The sequence below is a fragment of the Fomitopsis serialis genome (genome assembly GCF_022376445.1).
Source record: "Fomitopsis serialis strain Sig1Antser10 chromosome Unknown B0H18scaffold_124, whole genome shotgun sequence".
Classification (NCBI taxonomy): Eukaryota; Fungi; Basidiomycota; class Agaricomycetes; order Polyporales; family Fomitopsidaceae; genus Fomitopsis; species Fomitopsis serialis.
In genome coordinates this window covers 91,233-115,585 of record NW_025955084.1, presented here as the reverse complement: position 1 = coordinate 115,585, position 24,353 = coordinate 91,233, and the positions used below count along the sequence as shown (strand labels likewise).

At 56.7% G+C, this 24,353-nt stretch overlaps 6 protein-coding genes across 6 annotated transcripts; 3 read left to right on the top strand and 3 right to left on the bottom strand.

The window, feature by feature from the left end:
- Window positions 1-362: 362 nt before the first annotated feature.
- Window positions 363-2,699, bottom strand: B0H18DRAFT_1039201 (cytochrome P450). Its single transcript, XM_048030488.1, has 12 exons — window positions 2,396-2,699; window positions 2,210-2,342; window positions 1,975-2,163; window positions 1,769-1,917; window positions 1,607-1,722; window positions 1,447-1,558; window positions 1,382-1,395; window positions 1,139-1,328; window positions 1,004-1,085; window positions 820-945; window positions 638-769; window positions 363-580 (listed from the first exon to the last, which is right to left on the bottom strand). The coding sequence occupies exons 1-12, from the start codon at window positions 2,571-2,573 to the stop codon at window positions 520-522; spliced, it is 1,482 nt and encodes a 493-aa protein (XP_047887533.1). The 5' UTR covers window positions 2,574-2,699; the 3' UTR covers window positions 363-519.
- An 8,380-nt stretch (window positions 2,700-11,079) lies between these two features.
- On the top strand, window positions 11,080-11,987 carry B0H18DRAFT_1124479 (uncharacterized protein; the record flags this gene model as incomplete). Its single annotated transcript, XM_048034860.1, has 2 exons — window positions 11,080-11,134; window positions 11,281-11,987. The coding sequence occupies 2 exons, from the start codon at window positions 11,080-11,082 to the stop codon at window positions 11,985-11,987; spliced, it is 762 nt and encodes a 253-aa protein (XP_047887532.1).
- A 1,426-nt stretch (window positions 11,988-13,413) lies between these two features.
- Window positions 13,414-13,993, bottom strand: B0H18DRAFT_1039185 (uncharacterized protein). The gene is made up of 2 exons (XM_048030487.1): window positions 13,488-13,993; window positions 13,414-13,435 (listed from the first exon to the last, which is right to left on the bottom strand). Exon 1 carries the CDS (start codon window positions 13,885-13,887, stop codon window positions 13,711-13,713), a length of 177 nt encoding a protein of 58 aa, XP_047887531.1. The 5' UTR covers window positions 13,888-13,993; the 3' UTR covers window positions 13,414-13,435; window positions 13,488-13,710.
- Window positions 13,994-16,550: 2,557 nt separating this feature from the next.
- On the bottom strand, window positions 16,551-17,730 carry B0H18DRAFT_1039173 (uncharacterized protein). The gene is made up of 5 exons (XM_048030486.1): window positions 17,428-17,730; window positions 17,264-17,397; window positions 16,986-17,219; window positions 16,937-16,964; window positions 16,551-16,892 (listed from the first exon to the last, which is right to left on the bottom strand). Exons 1-5 carry the CDS (start codon window positions 17,586-17,588, stop codon window positions 16,790-16,792), a joined length of 660 nt encoding a protein of 219 aa, XP_047887530.1. The 5' UTR covers window positions 17,589-17,730; the 3' UTR covers window positions 16,551-16,789.
- Window positions 17,731-17,765: 35 nt separating this feature from the next.
- On the top strand, window positions 17,766-20,566 carry B0H18DRAFT_1039171 (transmembrane amino acid transporter protein-domain-containing protein). The gene is made up of 11 exons (XM_048030485.1): window positions 17,766-17,995; window positions 18,062-18,185; window positions 18,236-18,335; window positions 18,391-18,433; window positions 18,494-18,558; window positions 18,642-18,866; window positions 18,922-19,037; window positions 19,095-19,252; window positions 19,311-19,427; window positions 19,495-19,722; window positions 19,781-20,566. Exons 1-11 carry the CDS (start codon window positions 17,911-17,913, stop codon window positions 20,143-20,145), a joined length of 1,626 nt encoding a protein of 541 aa, XP_047887529.1. The 5' UTR covers window positions 17,766-17,910; the 3' UTR covers window positions 20,146-20,566.
- A 1,438-nt stretch (window positions 20,567-22,004) lies between these two features.
- On the top strand, window positions 22,005-23,745 carry B0H18DRAFT_885217 (MFS general substrate transporter; the record flags this gene model as incomplete). Its single annotated transcript, XM_048041062.1, has 5 exons — window positions 22,005-22,192; window positions 22,246-22,539; window positions 22,594-22,806; window positions 22,857-23,037; window positions 23,089-23,745. 5 exons carry the CDS (start codon window positions 22,005-22,007, stop codon window positions 23,743-23,745), a joined length of 1,533 nt encoding a protein of 510 aa, XP_047887528.1.
- Between the last annotated feature and the right edge of the window lie 608 nt (window positions 23,746-24,353).

Sequence of the window (24,353 nt, the reverse complement as noted above, 5' to 3'; positions counted from 1 at the left end):
ATGGTGTGAGTCGAGAGTCGAGATCGACCGCAGTCGGTGTACAAGTCAACCTCGAGGCGATCTATTATGACGCCGTTACAGTACCATGTATCCGCGCCCGAATACGAAATCGCGGTTCGGAATTCAAATCGTCGTTGCGTACATGCTCTGTGCCATGGAAAATCATGTGCGAGTCTCGGAAGCTTGTACGACATTCGTCGGCAGTGCTGCACACGCGTGTCGCTACAGCCGCCTCGATGACCACAAGTCCGAGCGCCAACACTACTCCTTCTTAAGGTCTATAACTTGAAGATCGCCGCCGTTACAGTAATCGCAATAGCTGTCTTCATACTACCCCGGCTTGTTCAGACTGAGGGTGAGCGTTAATTGAGCCTCAGAGGCAACCAGAATCAGGTGCATCATGTTCTGAGGTACAGTGACACAATATTGGGTGTTCGCAACAAAATACCATGCTATATCACGGACCCGTGGAACACAACCGCCACCCGCCGCATCAACCTCTGTCCTATCGAAGTGAGCTCAGCCATGATGGGCTGTCTTTGTACGAGGTTTGATGGTGCACTTGAAGGGTAGTGGTTGACTAGAGGATATACCATCGGTCACGAGTCGACAACTTGGAAAAGCCGAAGTGACGTACCTCACGACGCCACCTCCCCATTTAGGCTCTGAACCATCCAAGGAGAAGGCTTCGCTGACATCGAAGGACGCCAGGATGTTTGCCGCAGTTAGGAACAGAGTACTCTCTGCAAGCATTTGGCCGGGACATACTCTGTTTTCGAACGTGACTCAAGGCCTACACCGCTCAAGGAAGCGGCTTACCTCCTTCCGTACCCAAACGCGAAAATCCGTGGGTCGGGATTCAGATTTTCGTTGCTGTCGCGTAAGTAGCGTTCCGGATCCACTAGGTCGGGGTTTGGGTAGAGCGAGGGATCACGCATGATAGCCCTGCCCTAGGTGTCAGCGAGCGATTCACCCGAATCCTAATCATTGAACGCCGACATACCATGTATTAGACAATACAGTAGAGCCTGCTGGAATCCAATACCCTGCATAGTGATCATCCTGACGGACCTTGTGCGGAAGAGCTGTGAGAAATAGTGTCAACGACGAGGAGGGAACAGCAAGCCACGATGCGTACCTAAGGGTCCTGCAGGCTTGTGACGGAACACCTCCTTTAGCACTGCGTCAAGGTATGGTAGGGCCTCGCGATCGCTGAAGACCGGCGGCCGTGTGCGCCCAGTCACTGCATCTACTTCAGCTTGAGCCTTCTTCTGGATGCCCGGATTCTGTGCTATCAGAATCAAGAAAGACTCGATAACAGAGACTGTCTGTAAGACAATGAGCGGTCAGTAGGTGGTGTGCTCTACACAAGGACACCTACAGTATCGGACCCCGCTACGAATTGAATAAGCGCAAGCTAAATGTTATGATATTTGACAGGCCTACCTGTGTAGAACAGGGTTCCCGTTTTTCTGTACAGATCCTCTTCCTCTGGCGTTGCATTGGGATTATTCTGCATCAAATCGCCTGCGAAGGAAGGGAGCGCTGTCCCACGAGCCTGCGTATACTGAGTATTTGTTGCCATTCAGCATGAGATTCGGCGTACCACCTGCTCCTTCACGATGCCATACAGCTTGTGTTCGATCCTGGAGGAGTTGTCGCGCGCGTCCTTCGCAACCTTCTTGAAGCCAGCACCCGGAAACCAGTCCGGGATGTGCATCACTGTTGACCGTTAGCTTATAGCTGCGACAGCAAACAACGAACTGACGGATAGGTAGGCTGTCAACTAGATATGCTCCCGGTGCCGATAATTTGGAGACGTCATGAATGACCTTCTCCATTGTCTGGATGACCGGATCATCATAACTGTCGATCGTCAACCCGTGCGTGATCCGAAGGACAACGCTCGCGACAAGCCTGGCAGTCTGGTATCAATACTCGCTCTGATGTGCGCGGCGATGCAATTCCACGTACCACCGTATATGCAACAAGAAATTCGAGGGATCTTCGGCGAGGTTGGCGACAAACGGCGCCACGGTTTCTTCCTGAATGGCTTGCAGGCGAGGTGCGTTTCGTGGGTTGAGCGTGCCTAGGAACAACTTACGGCCCTCTCTGTGTCGAGGCCCGTACGGGAACATAGCCATGTATTGCCCGAATCCAGCTCTAGGCTACGTGAGCAGCCTTAGATTAGTTCTCTAGAGTCACTTACAACTCTCCCGCCATAGGAATGATAGGTCGATCAGAGTACATAGCGCCGCGTTTCTCAAGCAAGTCGTCGATTGCCTTTCGAGAACTCAGGATGATGAACGATTGACCGATCACAGACAAGTGCATAACATCGCCTGGGAAGATTGGATGAGGACGCTTCGTCTCCGTACAACGTTCGAGCTCTTACCGTACGTTTGCGCCCAGCGTGTGAACGTCAACCAGCTGTACTCCGGGGGGATATGTAGCGCGTTTCCGAGGAAAGGGAGTCCACGTGGCCCTGGAGGCAGAGGCCCTTTAGCGTTTCTCCGAGAGATATTGTAACCTGCGAGAAGAATAGAGAGACCAAGTAACAGGATGTAAAGCATGATGATTGCGGGGAGTTGCCTAGCACAGGCCCCGAAGAACTCGAATCAGTAGACTATAAGTATATCGGCTCACACAGATTGCCGGCCCAGGCCGCTAAGCGCAGGTCTTTCACCGTGACATTCAAATACCATCGCGTCCCACAGCTATGAAGGCGGCGTTATCTGTGGAATGCCGCGAAATTCTGGCGCCGAATAAGTCTTGGACCAGGAACCATAGACTTCTGTGGAACTGAACTCAGTATGTTTGACTCGGATGAGAACAGAGCGCACAGTACTCGTTACGTGATATGGACTCCATCAGATGACCGCACTCGTCGCACGGTCCACATGGGAGAAGGTTGAAAGGCTTGGGAGCTTGCGGGATTTGTCGGCAAGGGCGGGAAGCTTGACGGACACTAGGTGTGGACTGAAACTCTTAAGACACAATGAAGCTCGGCAAGGGAGTCGGCGGCATTTCGACTTGCATGAGAAACAAGCTCCTGCGATAGTCGCACAGACTCAAAAGCGCGATTGTATCCCGTTGTATCGCCGTCTCGAATTTGAATATGTATCTCATGCCCGCAATGTCCGGAGAAAACATGCGCATGTGTCAACGAGTCCGTTGACTTTTGCCTCCGTCGGGGAATCAACAAAGGTCCAGCCAGCACACAAGGCGAAGGGTGGTACACGTACATATACATCACCCGACGATGGAATCGTGCTTCTCGGGTCGATCATGATATTCAATCAACAGCAGATCGAAAGCGACGTTGCAACGAGGGCATTGCGACGTACCAGCGTAGGATAAACACGAAAGAGAGACGATAGCAGGCTGAGAGCAACGGCACTAATGTACATTCGTCATGCTAGAGATGCAGGACTGCGGACGGGAGGTCAGGTGCTGGCCCCGAATGTATGCAGCAGCAACAAAGATGAGAGGACATACCATACTTTGCGAATCTGAGACCATCACACGAAGACATACTCTTCTTCATCGTCATCGAGAGGTGGCTCGAACGTGGGCGGGTACGCATTACCGCGGTCCATCAGATCCTCCCTCAGGTGCAACGCCTGTGCGAGGTAGACCAGTCCACGGCGGAGGTCCTGGATGGGTGCGTTCTCCACCTCCAGCGTCGAGCGCAGCCGCAGCTCTTCGACAACCTTGTCGATGTCGCGTTGGTTGAGGTCCACGACTGCCTCTCGCCTCTGCACCGCCTTGCTCCGACGCCCCTTCTTCTTCTGCGCGTATTCGTCGTCAAACTCGTTCAGCGCGCGCATGAGGCTCTCGTGCCATCGGACGAGCTTCCGCCTGCTGTCGAACGGCGCGTTTCCACACGCGACGTCGTCCCAAGCGAGCTGTGTCTCGCGCAGGCGGCGCTCCATCAAGACCGTTTCTGAGAGGTCTTCTTCTTCTTCATCATCGTCGTCGGTATCGTCATCGTCGTCCTCGTCGACGTCCTCGGCGGATGACCCGTCTGATGGCTCCGATGACTCCGAGTTCGAGTCCGAGTAGTACGTAGCGCTATCGCTCAGCTCGGACTCGTCGTCGCTGTGTACACCTTGCTCGCGCTCTTGCTGAACAGCGGCGAGGTACTCTTGTACGATGCCCGTCTCGTCCTCGTGCCGCCACACATAGGGGATGGTGCGAAGTGCTGGAGCCTCGCTCATGATGAATGCTCTATGACGGATTCCAGTGAAGGGCTATGTCTGGACGTCGGTGGGACGAGTGTACGCTCGCCGCTGAGCGCACTATAGGGGCGCGCTGTGGCCCGTGCGGTCGCCTCGCGGTCGGGATCTCGATGGAAGGAAGCACGGTCACGTGTCAGGCGCGCTACAAAGACGCGCGTAATACTTATTGAGATCTTGTACTTGGTGGGTGGCGCGCGGTCGATGTCTATCAGAAGTCGACTGAAGAGGCGGGCGTCGACACTGTATAACAGAAAGAAACTGCAAAGCTCACATATATGATTGCTCAATGCCGAGCCAATTCAGTCGACGTATGATACAGTGTTTCAGTACGACGTGCTAGCCACACAGTATGTGAACCAGTGTTGCACTGCTGGGATCGATCTCGTCGCGTGTGACATTGTCTTAATGACCAGCAATAGTGACAGATAGATTTTGTAGGGTGCATGGCGGCGCGATGTCGAGAAATACGGTGTTTCGGGGTGGGACAGATACAAAGCGGGAGCGATAGCAAGCCGATAGCAGTGAGCAATGTACAGGTGTCGAGCATTCGTTGAGATAAAGGAGGGGACTGCGGCAAACTGGGTGAAACACAAGTTCCTGGTATTTCACGATGAGGATGGAAACGGCAGAGTCGCTACGACGACGTACCCGTCGATCATTCTGGTACGTCTTTATACCAAGACATACTCCTGCTCTTCTTCGTCCGCGGCGCAGACATCTTCAGGCTCCCCAACGGCAGGCGGAACGAACGTGGGAGGGTATGCGTTCTTGCCGCGATACATGAGGATCTCCTTGAGATGCAACGACCGCGCGAGGTAGACCACTCCGCGGCGGAGGTTGTCGATGGGGGCGTGCTCCACCTCGATCGTCGAGCGCATCCGCAGCTCGTTGACGACCTTCTCGATGTCCCACCCCTCCTCGAGCACCACGCCCGGCGCTCTCCTCTGCACCGCCTTGCTCACAGCCCCCTGCTGGTCAGCGACCTCGTCGTCCAGGTCGTTCAGCGCGCGCATCAGGCTCTCGTGCACCTCGACGAGCTTCTGCCTGCTCTCGAACGGCCCGCGCCCGAGCGCGACGTCGTCCCACGCACGCTGCGTCTCGCGCAGGTCTTCTTCGTCCGCGACCCGCCTGGGCTTCTTCGGATCGTACCACGCCACGTCCTTGAACGAGGTGTGGAACTCCCGCTCGGGCCCCATCCGGAGGCTGAACTTCTTGAAGTCGCCGTGGTAGTACCTCCTCCAAAATTCAGGGTCTGTAGGGTCGTAGTTCTTATCGTCCTGGACGTAGTGCACGTAGCCGTCGTCCTCCTCGTCCTCGATCTCGTCGTCCGTGTGACCGAACTCGAAGACATCCTCGTCGTCGAGTGACGCTGACTCGTCCGACCCTTCCGACGACGGATCGTCAGAGAAGACGGTCTCGGTATCGCTCAACTCGTCCTCCGCGTCGTCACGTACGCCCTGCGCGCGGTCCTGCTGGACAGCGGCGAGGTACTCCTTTATGATGTCCGCTTCGTCCTCGTGGCGCCATACGTACGGAATGGCGCGGATAGATGGCCCCTCGCTCATGGTGACTGCTCTGAGTTCCTCTGCCGTGAGTGCGATTGACACTGACAGAGGGGTTGTGATCGGCGGATAGATGATTGTAGCACGCCGCCACTGACAGCAACTTCAAGGAGCGGGCGTGGTCTGGCGCGTTGCAGCCGGGCAGTTGGATTTATGGGCGGCTGCACGATCACGTGCCGTGACGCGTCGCGAACACAGTGTCCTTCCGTATTGCATATGTAGGTTCAGACAGTTTGGTCCACTGTTAGCATCTATAACCAGCATCGCGAGAGTCTCGAACGTATTGCATGTGGTAGCAGAGCATAGATATATGTCATGTAACACTCTAAGTATGTATGCGCAGCCATGCGGTCAGAAGACTTCCGACCTAAAGCTATAGCGTATAGATGAACGAATACAAGAAGATGAGTTCCCTCATGACGCCATACGACTTGCGTGGAGCACTGCGATTTGTTATAATCATCCTCAATGACTTTATGGTCAGACATATGGAACCGAAGGTGAGGATGGGGGCAGGCTGGCCAAAATGCCACAAATACAACGAGAGTGAAGCCTGCATGACGTCTTCAACCAGCGTCACTTCAGAAGTATGCGATTTCCGCCAAGACTTGGCCAATGAACTGCGCTGCGAGGAAGGCACGATTTGGAACGCATGCCTTGCATGTTTATTCTGTTGAGGACTCACGCACGGAAAATGGGGTGGCGGGGAATTGTGATCTTGCCTGCTGCGGGTCGGCAGCACGCTGCTATGAAGCACATTATCCTCGGGTGAACGGTAAGTCTCGTACAGAGGTGCCTGAATGTCCTGCGTCTGATGTTGCTGAAGGCGTCGGCATCACAGGCGGAGACGAGGTACTTACCGGAACAGGTATGGAGGATCTATTTATAGACGCTGCCGATTTAATTTACGCCTGACAACAAGAGGCGGCGGATCGGCAGATCGGGTACACAAGGCCCCCGGGGGTGGGGAGGGTGGTCGACCCTTGGATGGGCGATTCCGAAAATTTATACCAGAAGGTCGAAAAAACCGTCATACCCTCCCCAACTCGGTCGAAGTAGACCGTCGATAGTGTCGGATTAGTTGTAAATTAGCTTCCTGTCACACGCAGACAACCCTTTTTGCACGTGGCCCATTGCACTGGGGGCAAAACGCGATGTCCTGGGAAGGAATATGCTGAGGGCATGTGATGATTAGCTAAAGAATTCTGACAATACTTTGCACAAGGATATTGTGAGTACTGTTGAAGTAATCCTAGGATACACGGGGGCCGGACATGGTACAATGCAATACAAATGTCTGTTGTCCGGATATGAGTCACATAATATGTTCTGCTCAAATATGTCGAGAGCAGGCTACATATTCCTCGCATACTTGTATCGAACACAATGTAAAACGATGATAGCTTTCCCGACCCAGGACATGCATGAATCAGGGAAGGATTATTCTATATTTACTCATTCAGAATACTTCAATAATACACGAACTTTCCATACTTGGTACATGACAACACAACACCAAATTCGACGACTGCGATCTCGATCTCGACCACGATCTCGACCACGACACCGACCGCGACTCAGACACCGACCGCGATCCCGACTGCGACCCCGACTGCGACATTGACCGCAACACCGACTGCGACATCAACGATGAACTGCAGCACAACACAATGTCGACCGCATTAAGAGCGGGAATTGTGCCATCACGGTCAATGTCGCAGTTGATGTCGTAGTCGGGATCACGGTCGGTGTCTGAGTCGCGGTCGGTGTCGTGGTCGAGATCGTGGTCGAGATCGAGATCGCAGTCGTCGAATTTGGTGTTGTGTTGTCATGTACCAAGTATGGAAAGTTCGTGTATTATTGAAGTATTCTGAATGAGTAAATATAGAATAATCCTTCCCTGATTCATGCATGTCCTGGGTCGGGAAAGCTATCATCGTTTTACATTGTGTTCGATACAAGTATGCGAGGAATATGTAGCCTGCTCTCGACATATTTGAGCAGAACATATTATGTGACTCATATCCGGACAACAGACATTTGTATTGCATTGTACCATGTCCGGCCCCCGTGTATCCTAGGATTACTTCAACAGTACTCACAATATCCTTGTGCAAAGTATTGTCAGAATTCTTTAGCTAATCATCACATGCCCTCAGCATATTCCTTCCCAGGACATCGTGTTTTGCCCCCAGTGTTGGCTAGTCTACTTTTCGAGGTCGGTATTTTCAATCGCAGTCTAAATGTGCGTAGTGGATCGCAGGCGGAACCTCAAGTGTGTGGCTGAGCTTGTGGCGGGTGCGTCTGCGGTGGAAGCAACAGTGCGCTCTCGTCGCGTACTACTACTAGGTCGCCGTCTTTTCCACTGCTCCTCCTCAGCTGGACGCAAGCGACTTTTACCGCTATCTACCGTTTCCTTTCACGGGAAGACGTCCTCAGCTAAAGACTCGAACGTTCACCCCGGGCCCTTGCGCGTGCTAACACTGTAACAGTGTTCTCGACGTACCGTTGTGCGACAACTCCAAACACGAGCATGCAAACAAGGATGCGTGAGGTTTTCGAGCTCGTTTATCGGGCGCGGCATGCTCAAGAAGGCGACGCACGTATTTTCAGTAAGTGTTGTGTGTGCGGCAAGTAGTGATTCAAAGGTCTGTCCCTCGCCGTCCGTCTGCGACCTAGTGCACTTTACAGTCTGGATAGTTCATCAAGCGAGTTTGGTGTGTAGCGGCATAACCGGAACGGCACATTTGAGCTCGCTATTCGGTTTGTCCTCTATCTATCCCCCCAGCCTCTGGTCCTTCTCACCCATACTTTCTCGTCTGCACCTACTCGGCATGCCCTCTTCCGGATTCTCATTTGCCTCGGTATGTGTCTGCCATCTGGCACAACTGGTAGCTAGTGACCGTCAACCCGAAATTTCGTCTGTCTGCCCTCGTGCGCGTCCACTCACCCGCTCAAATGCCTGCCCGCCAATCCACATGCTCTCCTGCATGTTCACCCGCTCGCCCATACCCTTGCTTACGTATCCTTGTGCTGAACAGCTTGGAGGCACACACCCGTACGAATAGTTGACCGTGCGTTTGTGCACTCGCTTACTCGCGCGCACGCCCGCTTTTCTGCCCGCACACTCGCCCATCTAGCTGCAATAGTGCAGAGCACGGGTCCACCCGAGGGTGTCCCGAGGCTGACCCGCACCCTTACCCGTGAGGGTATAGACCCGCGAGAACGGGTACGGGTTTGTGCGCGGGTCGTGCGGGTCTGGGCGCGGGTCATGCGGGTTCGAGCGGGTCGCGGGTCATAACATTATATTGCAGAGTGTATCGTAAGGCTCGAACTGTATCTAGTCAACGTCGATGACCGGCCGCTCGTAATCCTCTGCACCAGTGTCAGGTTGCGAAGTAACTATGCTTACATCATCATCTTCGACATAACCCTTGAGACTCCAATCACCCAGACAAAGCAGCGCGCGGATTGATTGCGACGCCAAGCCATTCCGCACATGTGGAAGGATGAGACGGCCGCGACTGAACATACGCTCGACGTCCGCAGAGGTAGCTATTGATAGAAAAGCCATGACATTAGTAACTTCCGACGCCCAACAAGAAGACGTACCGGGAATGGTTAGATAGCTCTTGGCCATCCGCGAGAGGTTGGGGAATTTGCGACGACGCTCATGCCACCATTCGAGAGGGTCATATACAGCCTCGACGTCAGCAGCGAGGTAGGTCTCGAGCTCGTCTGCAACCTTCGTCGGCTTGGGCAGTGCGAGAGCAGGTATGTTGTCGAACATATTCTTTGACTGTAAGGTGTGAGCAGCGGCCACGTACAAGAACGAAGACACATACCTTCTTCCTTGGAGGCGGTTGCTCGTCCTCACTCTGCTCAGTCTCGCTGCCTGTCACCTCGCTATCCTTCTTGCCATGGCGTGACAGCCAGTCTGCGTATTCATCGCGAACAAGCTGTTCGGCTGTCTTGATCCAGCCACCCTCCCACCGCGCAGACTCGAAGTATTTCAACTTGTGACGCGGATGCAAGACTACGAGAAATTAGTATAATGAAGAGGCCGGCAGTGGCAGTGCGGCATGTACTGACCCATTGCAATACGGTACGCATTCGACTCGTCAGTCTTACTGTAGTAACGGTTCAACGTTTTCTTGGCGAGACCAACTGCGGCGCGGATTGACGGGAGCACAGTTGCTTTGAGCGAGTAGTCTGTAAGATGTTCATCAAGGAGGTCCATGGCCGGGATGACCATGGCGAGGTTGGGGCTGTCGCGTGAGAAGAACTCCGTCCCGTCGACGAATATCTGAGGTGCCGGCAGTTAGCGGAGACTCGTGTTGAGTGACAAAACGTGACAAACCTTGAGAACGTCACACAGTTGAGTCACGATCTCCCACTCGTCGTCGTTCAACTCCAACCGCCGCAGGTCCATCGTCCGGTCACTGGTAAGTCCGTTGACCGCATCACGGTACTCTAACGTGAATGCTAACATCCCATGGGTCGAGTTCCAGCGCGTGCGAACATCGCGTGGCATATTCTCTATCGCCAGCTCGAGCTCTTCAAGCATCGCGTGCCAGGCTGGAAGGAGCTTGGTCGTGGAGTTGATGATGGATTGCGAGAGCCGGCGAAGCTATCCTAAGGTGAGTCGCTGATCTGATATCATTACAGCCAGTATTAACCAACTTTTGCGAGCACGAGCTTGACAGGGCGCGTCGTGGCATCTAGGGCCTTGATCTCCTCCTCCGTCATGCCCTGCCGTTCATCCACCCATCCCTCGACATTGTCATCATCGTCATCGTCGAGTCCACTGACATCCCATTCCCCAACAACGTCGTCATCATCCTCTGGTCCTTCAAGATCATCTGCCAGCTCGCGCAAGACGGCCTCTGCTGCGTCGAGGGCTGCAGCCTCGGCACCCTTCTTGCTTCGCGTGGTGTCGAACTGCCGCAGCAACGTCTTCACCACAAGATTGAGGATGTGATCGAAGCAGCGAACGCGCGCCGCCTGGCCTCGAAACGACCCAACAAGCTGGCAGAGCTCGTCGATCATGGTATCGTTCGACGATGCATTGTCTGCAGTGACAGAGAGAATCTGTTTGGAGCCCTTGGTGAGTCCATGCTTGAGAGCTCGTGTTTTGCCTGTACCTTAGGCATCAGGAACTTGCGCAATCTGTCTGACGGCCATCTCAGAGGCTTCAGAAGCCTTCAGAAGCCTTCAGATTGCCTCAGATTGCCTCAGAACATCAGCCCTCATGACCTCGAGTTTTTTCGATGCTAATGCGTCAGACAGGATTCTCAGACGGCTCAGACATCCCATCAGACAACCCAGCTCGTCAGCCAGACCAGCCAGACATACAAAATTGATTTGATTGCATTCTTTTGGTTGCTGCTATACGACATATCACTAGTAGATAATCATTATGCTACCGTACACTTGTGCGAGCTGCTATCCACAAATGAGTTAGGTGCACGTGGCAGGCTCGCACCCACTCGTTGTGTTCGTACTCGGCGGCCTGGCACCTTCTCGGGATGATCGCTGGCTGGACATCCTCGCCCGCTCCCCCGCCCTCGAGCGCCTCAGCCTCCACTACGGCCCCCGCCTTGCCGCCACCCCCTGGTGCCTCCCCGACGGCCCCATCCCCAGGCCCCGCGACCGCAAGCTTGCCGACCTCGACGTCAGCCACTCATGCACCCTCCACACCTTCATCGCCCCCACCGTCCGCAAGCTCCACCTCGAGCTCGGCTTCGTGGATAGCCCGCAGGACTACACGCCCTTCGTCGACATGCTCGTCACCACGCCCGACCCCGCCGCCGTGCTCGACCCCACCACGCTTCACGAGCCGCTCGCCGCAGGCGCAGGCGACGTGGGCCCGGGGAAGGCAAAAGCGAAGGAGGGCTCGATATTCCCGCAGCTTGAGGACCTCACCGTCGCGTCGCTTGCGAGCTGGCACGCGCTCGCGCTCCGCTGCGGCGTGATGTCGACGTCCTCGCGGGTGCGGCGGCCCCGCCGTTCCTCGCCGTCACCGTCTATAACACCGGGCGCGTGTACGCTGCAGTTTGACGGGCCGCGCGTCGTGGCGGGGCGCGGCGGACGTCCCGGGAAACTGAGAAGCGGGAACGGGGACGGGAATGGAACGGGGGCGGGGTGGTGGGGACGCTGGACCCGGAGCTCTTGCTGGAGATGATTGCGAGAGATGAGGACGCTTAGGGTGGCGGGTGTGTCGGGGGCAGCGCTGCATGCGTATTACCTCACACGGCGGTGGACGGGGCAGCGGCTCCATATGTGCGGGATCGGGACCGGGATATGGAGAGGATGAAGAGGTGGACGCGGGGGTGGGCGTGGGCGGAGAGGAGGGCCAGAGAGGGGGTGGGAAAGATGGGGAGGGTGAGGAGACTGTACGGACCTGCCAGCACTGAGCCTGCGATGGCAGAGTTTATGGTGATAAACGAAGCAGGAAGCGGCACACTCACCTGAAGTACTTGCTGGCCCTACTGGCCACAGGCCCCCTACCCCCCTACATGCTAGTCCCTTCGCGAGCCTCCAGCGATGCTCTTGACGCGTCCGAGCTGGAGCTTGTTGTGGTCGCGTACAGCGCGATTTGGGCCGTGACACGGGCTAATGCACGCGCCGTCTCTTGCAGGCGGGCGGGCGGGCCTGTGTGTAGTGGAGGTCGGCGGCGGGCGAAGCAGACAGGGGGAAGGGGACTGACAGTGAAGCTTTGGAGGCGGTCGTCCGGCGAGCGCGCGTGACGTGTCGTGGCTGAGGCACTTAGCGCTGAGCACTTCTCGCCGCGCTGCAGCCTCCACACCGACCTCGTCTCAACTTCAGCATTGCGCGGTAGCGTCAAAACACACACACACTTTGTGACGGAGAAGTGAGGGCAACGCGGTGTAAGTGGAGGCAGGCCCTAGGAGGGCCGGTACAGGTGAGTGTCGTTATACGACCGCCCTCCCACTCAACAAGGTCGCATTTCCCTAGTCCGCGTCAGGTCTGCGTAGGGGAGACTAGGTGAGTGTGACGCTCGCCCACTTGCGCACGCGTCCTTACGCTCGCCCGCTCATCTTCTCGCCCGCCCGTCTTCTCGCCTGCCCGTTCTTCAGCCCGCCCGTCTTCTCGCCCGCCCGTTCTTCAGGCCCCCCCCGCTCGCCGACCTTGCTCGCCGACCTGCCTGGCTCGCCCACCTACCTCACTTGACCATACATCTGCGGATGATCCGCCTCGCTCGCTCATTCACCCACCTACTCGTCCACCTCGCTCGTACATGCGCATTGCTCGAGTATCCATCTACCTCGACCGTCCGCCTGCTCGCTCGTCTTCCTGCTCGCTCGTCTTCCCGCCCGTTCGTCTCCCTGCCCGCTCGTCTCCCTGCCCGCTCGTCTTCCCGCCTCCCTGCTTGCTTGCGCACTGACCCGTCTCGCCCGTCCCCGCCATCCGCTCAGCTTTTCCCGCCACATGCTCGCCGTCCGCATGCCTCCCACCTACGCCCATGCTCCACTCATCGCTGTGGCTGTGCCCGCGGCGCGTTTGCTGGCTGCACGCAGCATGTAGTACCTTTGCCATGCGTGCTCAGAAATGAGAATGTAGGCAGGGAGCGTGACGCACTGCCCGGCTGAGCAAACATACAGATGAAAAGTACGTTCGTCCTAATACCCTCGTCCTATCCACTTGCCTAACATCCCCTTTGTGCTGGCCCTAAAATTTCGCGGCGCACAGTCGCAACGTGCTTCCGCAACGCACCAGGAGCATCAAGGACCCCGATGGCCATGCAGGGAACGAAGGAGGTCACGGCCAGCATCCGTTCGCGAGTAATCAAGACAGTAGCAACCAAAGGTATGGCAGGTGGGCAGTCGAGCGAGCGCGTGGGGTGAGTGCAGACGGGCGAGTGCAGACATGTGCGAGCGGGCATGCTAACTGCAGGAACAGGACCCAGCGGCATGAAGCACGGTGTGTACGCCGACTGCAAGCGCGCATGGCAAATGGCATGTAGACACAGTTGACGAACAGAGGCGCATAAGCGAACGGGTCGGCGGGTGGGCAAGCAGACGGGTACAGGGGAGTATGACGCGCACGGCGACTGTGAGCATGCAGGGCTAACGCCCTACGTGCAGGCACGGCCGACGAACAGGCGGCGGGAGCTTCATTCTGTATTTACTCATATAGCTAATGGCATAATACATTGGTGTCGGATGGACGATGTTGCGCAAAATAGCCTCAGTGCTACCGTTGAGGGTGTGAGCAATGTACGTCGACAATACTAAGTGTTGGCACGACTGTTTGAGTACTGTACAAACAATATCTTAAGAGCTGATATGAGTCTAAGAGTACAGAGATACTCTCTGACAACTGGCTGTCTCTGAAGACGGCTGGTAAGTCTGAGCGAACTGAGCTTCTGAGAGCTGGCTGTCAGCTAGTCAGATGCTCAGCAATTGCCCAGTTTGCTGATGTATTGCTAATACCGAAGTCTTCGAGCATGTCTGCAAACACGCCCGCGAGGTTCAAGCCTGAATGAGACTTCGCAAGCTCAATGAGATCGAGGTTCAGCCGAACGGGAACACCGTTGTGCTCGAAATGGACGGAGAAGGCTACCATAGCCTTGTGATTGGGTGAGGTCCAGCAATCGGTAGCGAAGTTCAGCTCGCCGTCGTAATCCTAAGGTATGTTATAAGATAGTTTTATGTATTGATTTCGCGTACTGACCTGAAGCATCTTCGCAATACGAGCACGCGTGCGGATGAAGACACGCTGAACGTCGCGCGCGACCGTCCAGCGAGATGGAATATAGTATTCTGGCCTCCCTGTTTTCATGAGGCTCAGAAATGCGCGGTCCTCGACGATCGTGAAGGGCCGCAGGCTTTCGGCAACCCAGCGCACGATCTCAGCACTGATAACTCGTGTAAGTAAGTACTCGTCTCCTATCCATCAATGTCAATGCTTACCGAGTCTCGTTCTTCGTATGCTGACGCACTGAGTAGGTTACCTTTCCCTTGCCTGTGCGAGTGAATGACACCGTGAGATCACCGGATCGTAGGTAAGTCTTCACGTCATCGCGGGCCTTCTTGATTGTCCCGATCGCATCCGCAGCATCCAGAGCTTCCTCGCTGAAGCATCTTTTGACGTGTCTGCGTAGATTGCTCGTGGACGAGCGGTCTTTCTTGTCAAGCCACCGTTTGATGGTGACATTGCAGCCATGGTTCATGCACTCGAAGACGTGCGCACGCTTGCCGTCATCAGCGATGTGTATGGTAACTTCGCGCTTGTAAAAGGCATAGATGGGTGCAACCCAGTCTTTGCTAAGACGCTCTGTGCAAGTGAGAGGTCATGGTGAGCACAGGTTCTTCGGACACAGCATACACTCACCGAGCTCCTCTTCAGGAGTTTCTTCCTTCGCGGGTGCCGTTTGCTTGCGGCGCCCAGAGCTATCAACCTCGACAATATCGTCGTCATCATCGCTCGACTCAGTGTCATCTTCGTCGACGATGTCAGCGACTTGTGGACCAGGCTTGGCGGGCGCGGGTGCCATGCTCTTCACGGGCACTGGCTTGAGAACTTTCCTTGCCACTGCCAATTGCTTCTTCGATGTCGTCGGAGGCTCCTTCGGCGCCGCAGTGGTGAGTACCTTCTTCGATTTGGTCTTTTCTGCTGCTGCTGCTGCTAACACTGCGCCCTTCTCCGAAGGAATTCGAGCGCGCTTCCCCGATGATTCGGTGCTTCGAGAAGGCGGGGTAGAGGTGGACTTAGGCATCGTGGCAGTGGAACCTTGTGTTTCAGCCTAAAGGTAGACCCGAGAGACCGCTCTGGCTTGCGAACTTGTGTATAGCAGTTCATTGATAAGGTTTCCAAGCCACTCGGTGTTCGCCGTCGAAAGTCTGAGTCGCCCAGCTGTCCAATGAAGGAACTTAGCCCACGGGTATGGCTACGGGTGCGAGGGTTGGCCGAAGCTGACCCCCACCCTTACCCTTGGTGACCCTTACCCGTGACCCGCGCGGGTTCGGCGGACCCTTGCTCTGCACTAAGCTGCAAATGAATCTCCCGGCTCGTTCGCCTGCATGCTCGCCCGTCTGGCACCTACAATGCCACCCGCCTGCCGACTACCCGCCTGCCTGATCACCACTCTGCTTCATTGTCTGCCAACTCGGTCATATGTGTACCTGCATATCTGCGTGTGCACGTCTCCGCCTGCGCTCTCACTAAGCCACTCACACGGCGTCGAAGAAGGTGCGGATGTCATAGAGCAGTGTTCACATACTCTACGTGGCTTGTAGATTTTTCAGCAATATAAAGGCACTTTTTTCACTGATTGAACGAGGGTGGGGGGGTGGTCTGGAGGCAGGACCGCCGAAAAATAATAATATACAGGGGGGTGGTAGGGTGGGGGGTCCAGATATTGAAGTTTCGGAAAAAACCGGCCTTGTGTACGGAAATTTAATTCCTGCCGCCTCTTGCCTGACAATGTGCATGACGCGATATCGGCACGACTCGCTGACGACTTTGCTCGAGACGCAGTCGCCCGTGCAACGTCGCGGCAGAAGGCCGCCGTCGTGCCTGCAAGTGAGCTACGCAACACCCCTCACCGGCCTCACCGTTCAAGAGGACACTTGCAAAACACTTGCATTCTCGAGGCCGGAGTCACGGTCCTTATCTGCCTCCGTGAAGGGCGGCCCAAGCTCCGCTACATATCAGCCTTCGCCGGCCCCGCCGCAGTGATGCGCACCACATGCTGTATCTCACATCGAGATCTGTATATGGCGCTGCAGCCGTCGCGCGCGTCGCGCAGGCCGTGCCACACAGGGAACAGACGTACGAGCTGCGCACCGGGTGTCGATGAGCGTTCGAGGACTTGCGCCGTTGGCTGCGCCGGCCGGGGTGGTTGAGACCGACTCTGGAGGGAGCTGCGCCGGAGCCATCCGACATATTCGGGGAGCGGCGGCGGCGGCGGATGTCAAATACGGCGCCCACACTGACCGACGTGCCTGGCCACGGCTCACATTAGTCATCCAGACCGTCAACAGCAGAGCATCGACCGTCGGTCCGGGGGACACGGGCGTTGGGCAGTGCGATGTCTAGTAGGAGCAAGCCTCGACTCGAACCGCTGGGGCGCGGTGCCGTTTTGAATGGACATTGGCAGGTGGGCACGAGGGTGCATGGTCATCAGCTGCTTTCTCTCGCCATATGATACGGGTACTTATAGACGCGGCTGCACAGGGCGCGCCCATCGCATGGATGACAGCCAACGTGAGAAGGCAGAGAAACGACAGGACGGCGATCAGGTGCAGAGGAGAAGACGGGGCGGAACAGGCTCTTAACGTACGCAAGGCGAGCCAGAAGAGCCGACGGGAGACATGGCACCCTGAATCGCCTCCACCGCGACAGAAGAAATCAGACACAGTGTACGACTTGTTCGTCTGCAAATCGAACACTCGTCAGCATGTCGGGTGTCTTGAGCAGCGGTGGCGGTTTCACCCGCGCTGTATATGTCGGCTGTGCTTATGAACGGAGTGTAGACTTGGTGTAGACAGGGGCAGACGTGCGGCGGGCATATGGACGGGGTGGCGTCGAAGGCGCGCAAGAATGCACACCCGGTGCGAGGATGCAAGCTTCGGCGGCTTCGGAGCCCGTGCGATCACTGCAGAGCATGCGGCGGAGTGATTGGCCATATGGTCGTGCGCAGGTAACTGGGTGCGTCGCCTTTGCACTCGCGCGAGACGAGGCGAGTGTTGCGCGGAGACGCGCAGCTCACGGGAGGCAGGACAGAGGTCAATGGAGGTGGCAAGCCGTGTGAGGACATGGAGCGGTGGCTGACGGTGTGCCTGGGATCGATCTCAGATCTGGAAGGTTATTTTCGGGAATAAGGGATCGGCATGCCCAAACCGGGGGTAATCGGGCTGGCGGGGGCTGCGATTGGGCGAGGCTGGGGTTATCAGACTCAATCGGGGTGTTTCAACGTCGCTCCGCTCGTGGACAGCGAGCACATGCTCCCGCGCGCTCGCTCGCTCGCGCGTTAATAAGAACCAGGCCACTCCCCATGGACCGGGCACGCAACTTTTCCCTCGCTCATCCCATCCCCTTCGTTCGACGTCCAACCCGTCCGAACCCAGGCAGCGTTCCCAATGTACAACAACGCAAACTTGGAGGGCGACCCCCGCCTCGAGAAGGAGGAGAACGGCCACGACTTCTTCGAGCCGCACCATGATGGTACGTCCTATCTTCACCGTTGCAGCCCTCGCTGGTCTGCAGTCTCTCATCGCGTGCTATATGCAGGCCTGAAGCCCTCCTTCGAGGAGTACCTCGCTGCCGCCAAGCGCCAGCGCGCATTCGAGGAGACCCAGTACAAGGGCAGGTCCAGCTCCGACACCGCGTCCGCGAATAGCTCGACGCACACCGAGTGAGTGTTGCGCGACTTGTGTTTCTCTTCTCGTACTTACCGCCCTCTAGTAAAGCGTCAAAGAGCCCCGCTCCCGTGGTCTCCGAGGCAGCATTGACGGCGGAGGAGAAGGAGCGAATCAATGCCCGCCGTGCCCTTCGCAGCGCCTCGGTCAGTCCTAGCTCGCACCCCAGTGTCAAGTCGTCCGGAGCTAACTCTCACTTAGTGGGCGGCTGTCTTCTACCTGATCACGACCGATATCCTTGGTCGTAAGTAGCTGCGCTGCGTGCCTCGCCTCCCCTGGAGACAACTGACACCCGTCGTTCCAGCCTTCAACGCGCCATATGCCATCAGCCAGGTTGGCTACGCCCCCGGTGTCATTCTGTACTTCGTCGTGCGTATCTCCCGCCAGCACCCCCCAGAAGACGCGAAATTGACGTCACGCCGTATCTTATCATGCGTGCGACCGCATTCTAGATGGGCGCTACCGCTTGTTACACCGGGCTCCTGCTCTGGTGGCTGTTCATGAAGCTCGATTCGGACGTCTTCCCCGTCAAGACGTACTCAGACCTCATGGAGCGCATTTTCGGCAGAGCGTCCCGGCACATGTCCAGCATCCTCCAGAGCATCCAGCTGATCATCAACGTTGGCACAATTTGTCTGAGTAACGGCCAGTCGCTCAGTCAAATCACCAAGGAGCATGTGAGTCTGGCCCGAATTCAGTGCCGCGGTTAGCTGGGCTGACAGCGAGAATTAGCTTTGCTTTGCCGTATGCATTGTCATTTGGGCCTTCGTCGGTATGTTCATCGGCCAGATCCGCACGCTCAAGAACTACGGATGGCTCGCGAACAGCGCCGTGTGGATCAACCTCGCGTGAGTTGGAAATGCCTGCCACGCAGTTCGTGCCTGACAGTTGTGGGTCCTTGCCAGCATCATCTTCATCTCGATGGGCTTCATCTCGCACTCGCCGCCGAACTACGCCGGCGCGAAGTCTGCGTACGACATCAACCCCGGCCCGGTCGTGACTGCCGCGTTCGTGGACCAGACGCTCCCCAACAAGGTGAACGGCATCATGAACATGGTCTTCGGTGCGTGCCTCTGTGATGCCCGACGGTGACGGCGATCGCTGATCGGCTCGTTGGACAGCTTATGGTGGTGCTATGATCTTCCCGGAGATGCTCGCTGAGATGCGCCGCCCCTGGGACTTCTGGAAGGGCATGGTCTGCGCGCAGGCGTTGATCTTCGTTGCGTACCTGCTCTACGGTGCGTCGCATCCCCCCTCTCCCTCAGACTTCGGGCATTTTCTGATTTTGACGCGCGGGGGGGATAGGCTTGTTCGTGTACAGCTACCAGGGCCAGTTCACGCTCTCTATCGCCTACCAGGGTGTCAGCAAGTACGGCTGGCAGACGGTCGGGAACGTGATGGGTCTCGTCACCGGTATCATCGCTGCGGGTCTGTACGGCAACATCGGTATCAAGGTCGCGTACTACGCGATCGTCGAGGAGATGCTCAACGGCCCGCCTCTCACGAGCAAGAAGGGGCGCTTCATCTGGACCGGTACGTACACGCTTTGCTGCTCCTTGAAAGACCGAACATGACATGTTATCGCTTCCAGGCATGGTCCTCCTCTATTGGGCCCTCGCGTTCATCGTCGGCGCGGCGATCCCGCAGGTGCAGACCATCTCCGGGCTCGTCGCGGCCGTGTGCATCATGCAGTTCACGTACACGTTCCCGCCCGCGCTCATCTTCGGCTTCTACTTCCTCAAGGACGGGCGCGACCCCGTGACGGGCGTGGTCGACTGGCGCGCGGGCTTCTTCGGGGGCGGCGTGAAGAAGGCGCTGTTCAAGACGTTCAACTTCATCCTGGCGCTCGCGGCGCTGTCGATGGCGTGCCTCGGCATGTACGGGTCGGGCACGGCGATCAAGCTGACGTTCCAGACGAGCCAGGCGACCAGCTTTGGGTGCTCGCCGCCTGTATGATCTTACGACGGATCCGCGCTCAGAGATCCTGCGGTCTGTGGGGCCTGCGCAGGAGCGCAATGCGGTATCGGGCATGTCGTTGGTGGGTGTACCGATGTTTTGCGACGACTCTTTACGTACGTACCATACTGAGTGTTGTGCTGTGACGATGTTGTTTGTGCTCTGCTGCTTGCAGTGTAATAGTTGGCGTTGCTCCCCCCTCTGACATCCCACCCCCCGTGTCGTTTACTACAGCTGCGTTTGTGCGGCGCGGAGTGTATCGTGTATAGATTGTCTTCATTAATTGTAATGGATATGTAGCAAACCCTCAGAGTCTCGGTCGCTCGTTTCCGCCCTTCTTCTTCTGCGGTGGTTTTGACTTTGGGAATATACCTTCGACTCGGGTCCCGGCGGCTCGACTGCACGGATCATTCATTGTTAATGCACTCTGGTATGCGATGAAGAGACGCCGAAGCGTGAGGTGAAGATGACCTTCGCAGGCTTGTATTTATGTACACGGAGCTCGTATTCGGTTCCCGAGGGTGAGTAGACATGTGGCAGGGGCCCTTGAGGACTTGGCGTGCTGCACCCACAAGCGTCCACAACATGTTTCACCATCAGTGATCTTACTTATATAAGCTCCCACCGACGCGCACTTCGCCTCCCCCTTCCCGCCGTCATCCCCCCGTCAGCAGGTATCACCGTCGTCCGCTCACGTCGCACAGGGTCGCGCTGCTGCGACCAAGGCGGCAGTGCCATCGTGACAGCCGCGACGAACTCTACTTGGACGCGCGCGCCCTGTCGTTTGCGTGATAGCACGAAGACTGATAGGCTTTGTCATGACCGGACGTGGCTTCCGTAAGTCGGAGGCTCGGGACAGCGGGTTGACCGTTGTTTTTCGGTCACAGGATACAGCTCGCTCGGGCATGGAGCGGGCGCGGACTGGACGCATATGGATGCGGGCACGGTAACGTTACAATGACGTTTCTCGGTGAGTGCGACACTAGCGTACGGATTGTGGCTTTCGTTAGTGTGCTTTGGGCCTACGGTGTCACGGTGCACGGTGTGGGCTCGGGGAGACTGCGTTCCTGTTTTGGCTATGTCTGGAACTGTACGGAACCAGCGAGATTCTCGCGCGCGAGCCTCCCTGAGGAGGTGGCTGAGCGTGAGCCGGCGGGAGAAGTGAAAGCGGCTCTTCCGTTTTTTTTCGGGAGAGCAAGAATTCGACCGGCACGATTCCTCGAGTGGGGCGACGGGGCAAGAGGCTGCGGGTCTGTGCGAGAACGCTTAGGAACGTTCGAAGCTTGGCAGACCCTTGCCGTGTGCATTCGTCTGTGCTCGCCGCTGGACGAGAGGACTCTTGTTGGGTGCCGTAGCGGGAGCGATGTGGGACGCTGAATAACATATCATTCACGATATTGGCCTTGGCCTTGTGGGTCGGTGCGGCCGAGCGACGTGCGGCGGGGCGGCCAGTCACAGTCTCCCACAAGCGCCCATATGCGGCGTGACGGCGTGACGGCGTGTGTGACAGGCCTGACGTTATCCGGGTGGCTACCGATCCACGATGAGGAGGCTGACTCCTGGCTGACTGCAAGTGCTGACAAGGGGAGCAGCACTCAACCGATCCAGCCGCACAAATGTCATATATACAAGGCGCGGTGGGGTGTTCTCCAGCTGCCGCCAAACCTTCCTAACACCCTTCCTCTCCGTCCCCCCGCCCCTTCCTCATGGCGTCCATCAGGAGGCCGACTGCAGCTTCCTCCTCTTCCTCTCTGCCGCCACCGGGCGGCTCGGCGTCTGGATCTGCAAAGCCAGGAGTCACCGCAGCCACCACCACAGCAGAGGCAGGCTCACGCTCTTCAACCGTCGTCGACGACGAAATGTCAGAACCAAACCAGAATGTCGAAGAGGAGTTTGAGCGCGAGGCGCTGGGTCCCAGGCCAGGAGAGAAGGGCTGGGACAAGTTTGAAGTCACCATAGCTCCCGATGATCCAGAAAATCCGCAGACTTGGTCGCCGCGATACAAGTGGTATCTGACGATGCTTGGAGGTCTATTGGTTCTCAACGCGTACGGATCTCTTCATTATCCACCGTTATCAGCGTCGGCTAATATGTCTCCAGGACATTCGCGAGTTCAGCACCGGAAGGCATTGAACAGGACCTCATGGAATATTTCACTTTCAGCGAGGAAGTCGCCGTCCTGACCATCTCGCTATTTGTCGCGGGTTACTGCGTGGGGCCGCTCGTGTGGGGTCCACTGTCGGAGCAAATAGGCAGACGGAACGTGTTCATCATCAGCTTTGTCGTCTACACTTGTTTCCAGGTTGGGTGCGCCCTCTCACGGAACACCGCGTCAATCTTGATCTTCCGGTTTTTGGGCGGAACGTTCGCAGCTGCACCATTGTCCAACAGCGGGTGAGCACATAGTGCCATTGTGTCTACGCCTATTCGCTGATCGGCCTTCACTAGGGCTGTCATCTCAGATATTTGGGATGCGGGGACACGTGGAGAAGCGCTCGCGTTCTTCACGCTTGCCCCGTTCGCGGGCCCTACGATCGGCCCCATCGTCTCTGGCTTCATGGCAGATGCTGGTGTAGACTGGCGGTGGCTCTTCTGGGTGCTCACCATGTTTGCTGGCGCCTGTCTGCTCTTGATCATCTTCACGCTCCCCGAGACATTCCTGTTAGTCATACCGCTGTCCCACGATGTTTTAAAGCTGATTTCACTTTCAGTCCCATCCTGACTGTACGAAAAGCAAAGCGGCTGCGCAAGGAGACTGGTGATGACCGGTATTGGGCAGCATTCGAGCGCAGCAGCGACACTCTTAGCCAGCATGTCAAGCGTGTGCTTGGCCGTCCATTCCTCGTGCTCTTCCAGGAGCCCATGCTCATTGCGGTCACCCTTTATATGAGTGTAAGTGCCCCTTCGATTGTCACTTTACAGCCACCTGAAGGATGTCCACAGTTCGTCTACGCCTGCATTTACATATTGTTCGAGGCGTACCCCATTGTCTTTTCCGAGGGTCACAACCTCAACGTTGGCTTAACCGGCCTAACATTCCTGCCGATTTTCGTCGGTGCCGTCGCGGGCGTCGTCAGCTACCTGCTTATCTTCAACCCACGCTACATCAAGGCTCAGAAGCACTACGCACCCGACATGGTCCCACCGGAGCAGCGGCTCGAGCTCGCGATGGTCGCCGCGCCGATGTTCGCCATCTCGTTCTTCTGGTTCGGCTGGACCTCGTACCCGACCGTCAGCCTGTGGGCGCCGCTCATCGCGGGCTTCCCCCTCGGGTGGAGCATCGTCTACATCTTCCTCGCGCTCTTCAACTACATCATCGACGCGTACCTCTTCGTCGCCGCCTCTGCGCTCGCCGCGAACACCGTCGTGCGCTCGGCCTTCGGCGCGGGCTTCCCGCTGTTCGCCGCGCAGATGTACGAGAGGCTCAACCCGCGGTGGGCGTCGACGCTGCTCGGCTTCATCGCCATCCTTTTGGGCCCGATCCCGTTCGTGCTGTACAAGTTCGGCCCGATTATCAGGCAGAAGTCGAAGTATGCGCCGACGAAGCCGGCAACGGCGTCACCGAAGGACAAACCGACGGACGCCGTGGAGAACGTGTAGTGGTGTCCTCGACCGTCATTCTGGCTCGCTCGCTCCCGGGCTCGATGCCTCGCCGCGCACGCCCATCGGCATCATTATCTCGCACCCACTATTCATCGTCATCTATGTACCCTGCACGATTTACTCTCCTCGTCTCATGCTTTGCATCGCGATCGCCTGCTATATTCCAAAACAGGTCGGGTCCGCTCCCCTCATCTCCGCTCTTCACATCTCCCTGGCATTCATAATCACGACTCTCACGACTAGCCTAGACATCTTAGGGACCAACGGTAGTCTCGCGCCTCTAGTGTTCGGAACATTGTATCATATATCACTTGCTAGCGATAGACCTCTACAAAGGCATCGTCGATAATTGCATGCTTTGCTGCGTGAGGATGCTTCGTTGGCTGAGGTTAATCAATTATGCACATCAGAAGCTCCTTTCATTGAGTCACGGTAGTGAGTATAATTTCACCGAGGCGAGATTATGAATTATAGGAAACGTTCCTTGGGTCCCAGATGCGAAGCTTGCTCATAGGAGTGAAGTTTCCCTCGCGTCGAAGCGCTAGTGTACCGGCACGGATATCAACGATCCAATTGACCTCGCTTGATGCGTGAAAGCGACGTCG

Coding starts and splice junctions, on each gene's coding strand:
- B0H18DRAFT_1039171 (XM_048030485.1), top strand. CDS start 17,911: ATGTACAACAACGCAAACTTGGAGGGCGACCCCCGCCTCGAGAAGGAG. Junction 18,867..18,921: donor GTCAAATCACCAAGGAGCAT/GTGAGTCTGGCC, acceptor AGCGAGAATTAG/CTTTGCTTTGCCGTATGCAT. Junction 19,253..19,310: donor CATCATGAACATGGTCTTCG/GTGCGTGCCTCT, acceptor CTCGTTGGACAG/CTTATGGTGGTGCTATGATC.
- B0H18DRAFT_1039173 (XM_048030486.1), bottom strand. CDS start 17,588: ATGTCCTCACACGGCTTGCCACCTCCATTGACCTCTGTCCTGCCTCCC. Junction 17,220..17,263: donor AGCCGACATATACAGCGCGG/GTGAAACCGCCA, acceptor CATGCTGACGAG/TGTTCGATTTGCAGACGAAC. Junction 16,893..16,936: donor GCTGATGACCATGCACCCTC/GTGCCCACCTGC, acceptor ACCGCGCCCCAG/CGGTTCGAGTCGAGGCTTGC.
- B0H18DRAFT_1039185 (XM_048030487.1), bottom strand. CDS start 13,887: ATGCTCACAGTCGCCGTGCGCGTCATACTCCCCTGTACCCGTCTGCTT.
- B0H18DRAFT_1039201 (XM_048030488.1), bottom strand. CDS start 2,573: ATGCTTTACATCCTGTTACTTGGTCTCTCTATTCTTCTCGCAGGTTAC. Junction 1,086..1,138: donor CAAGCCTGCAGGACCCTTAG/GTACGCATCGTG, acceptor TATTTCTCACAG/CTCTTCCGCACAAGGTCCGT. Junction 770..819: donor GCGTTTGGGTACGGAAGGAG/GTAAGCCGCTTC, acceptor GTTCGAAAACAG/AGTATGTCCCGGCCAAATGC.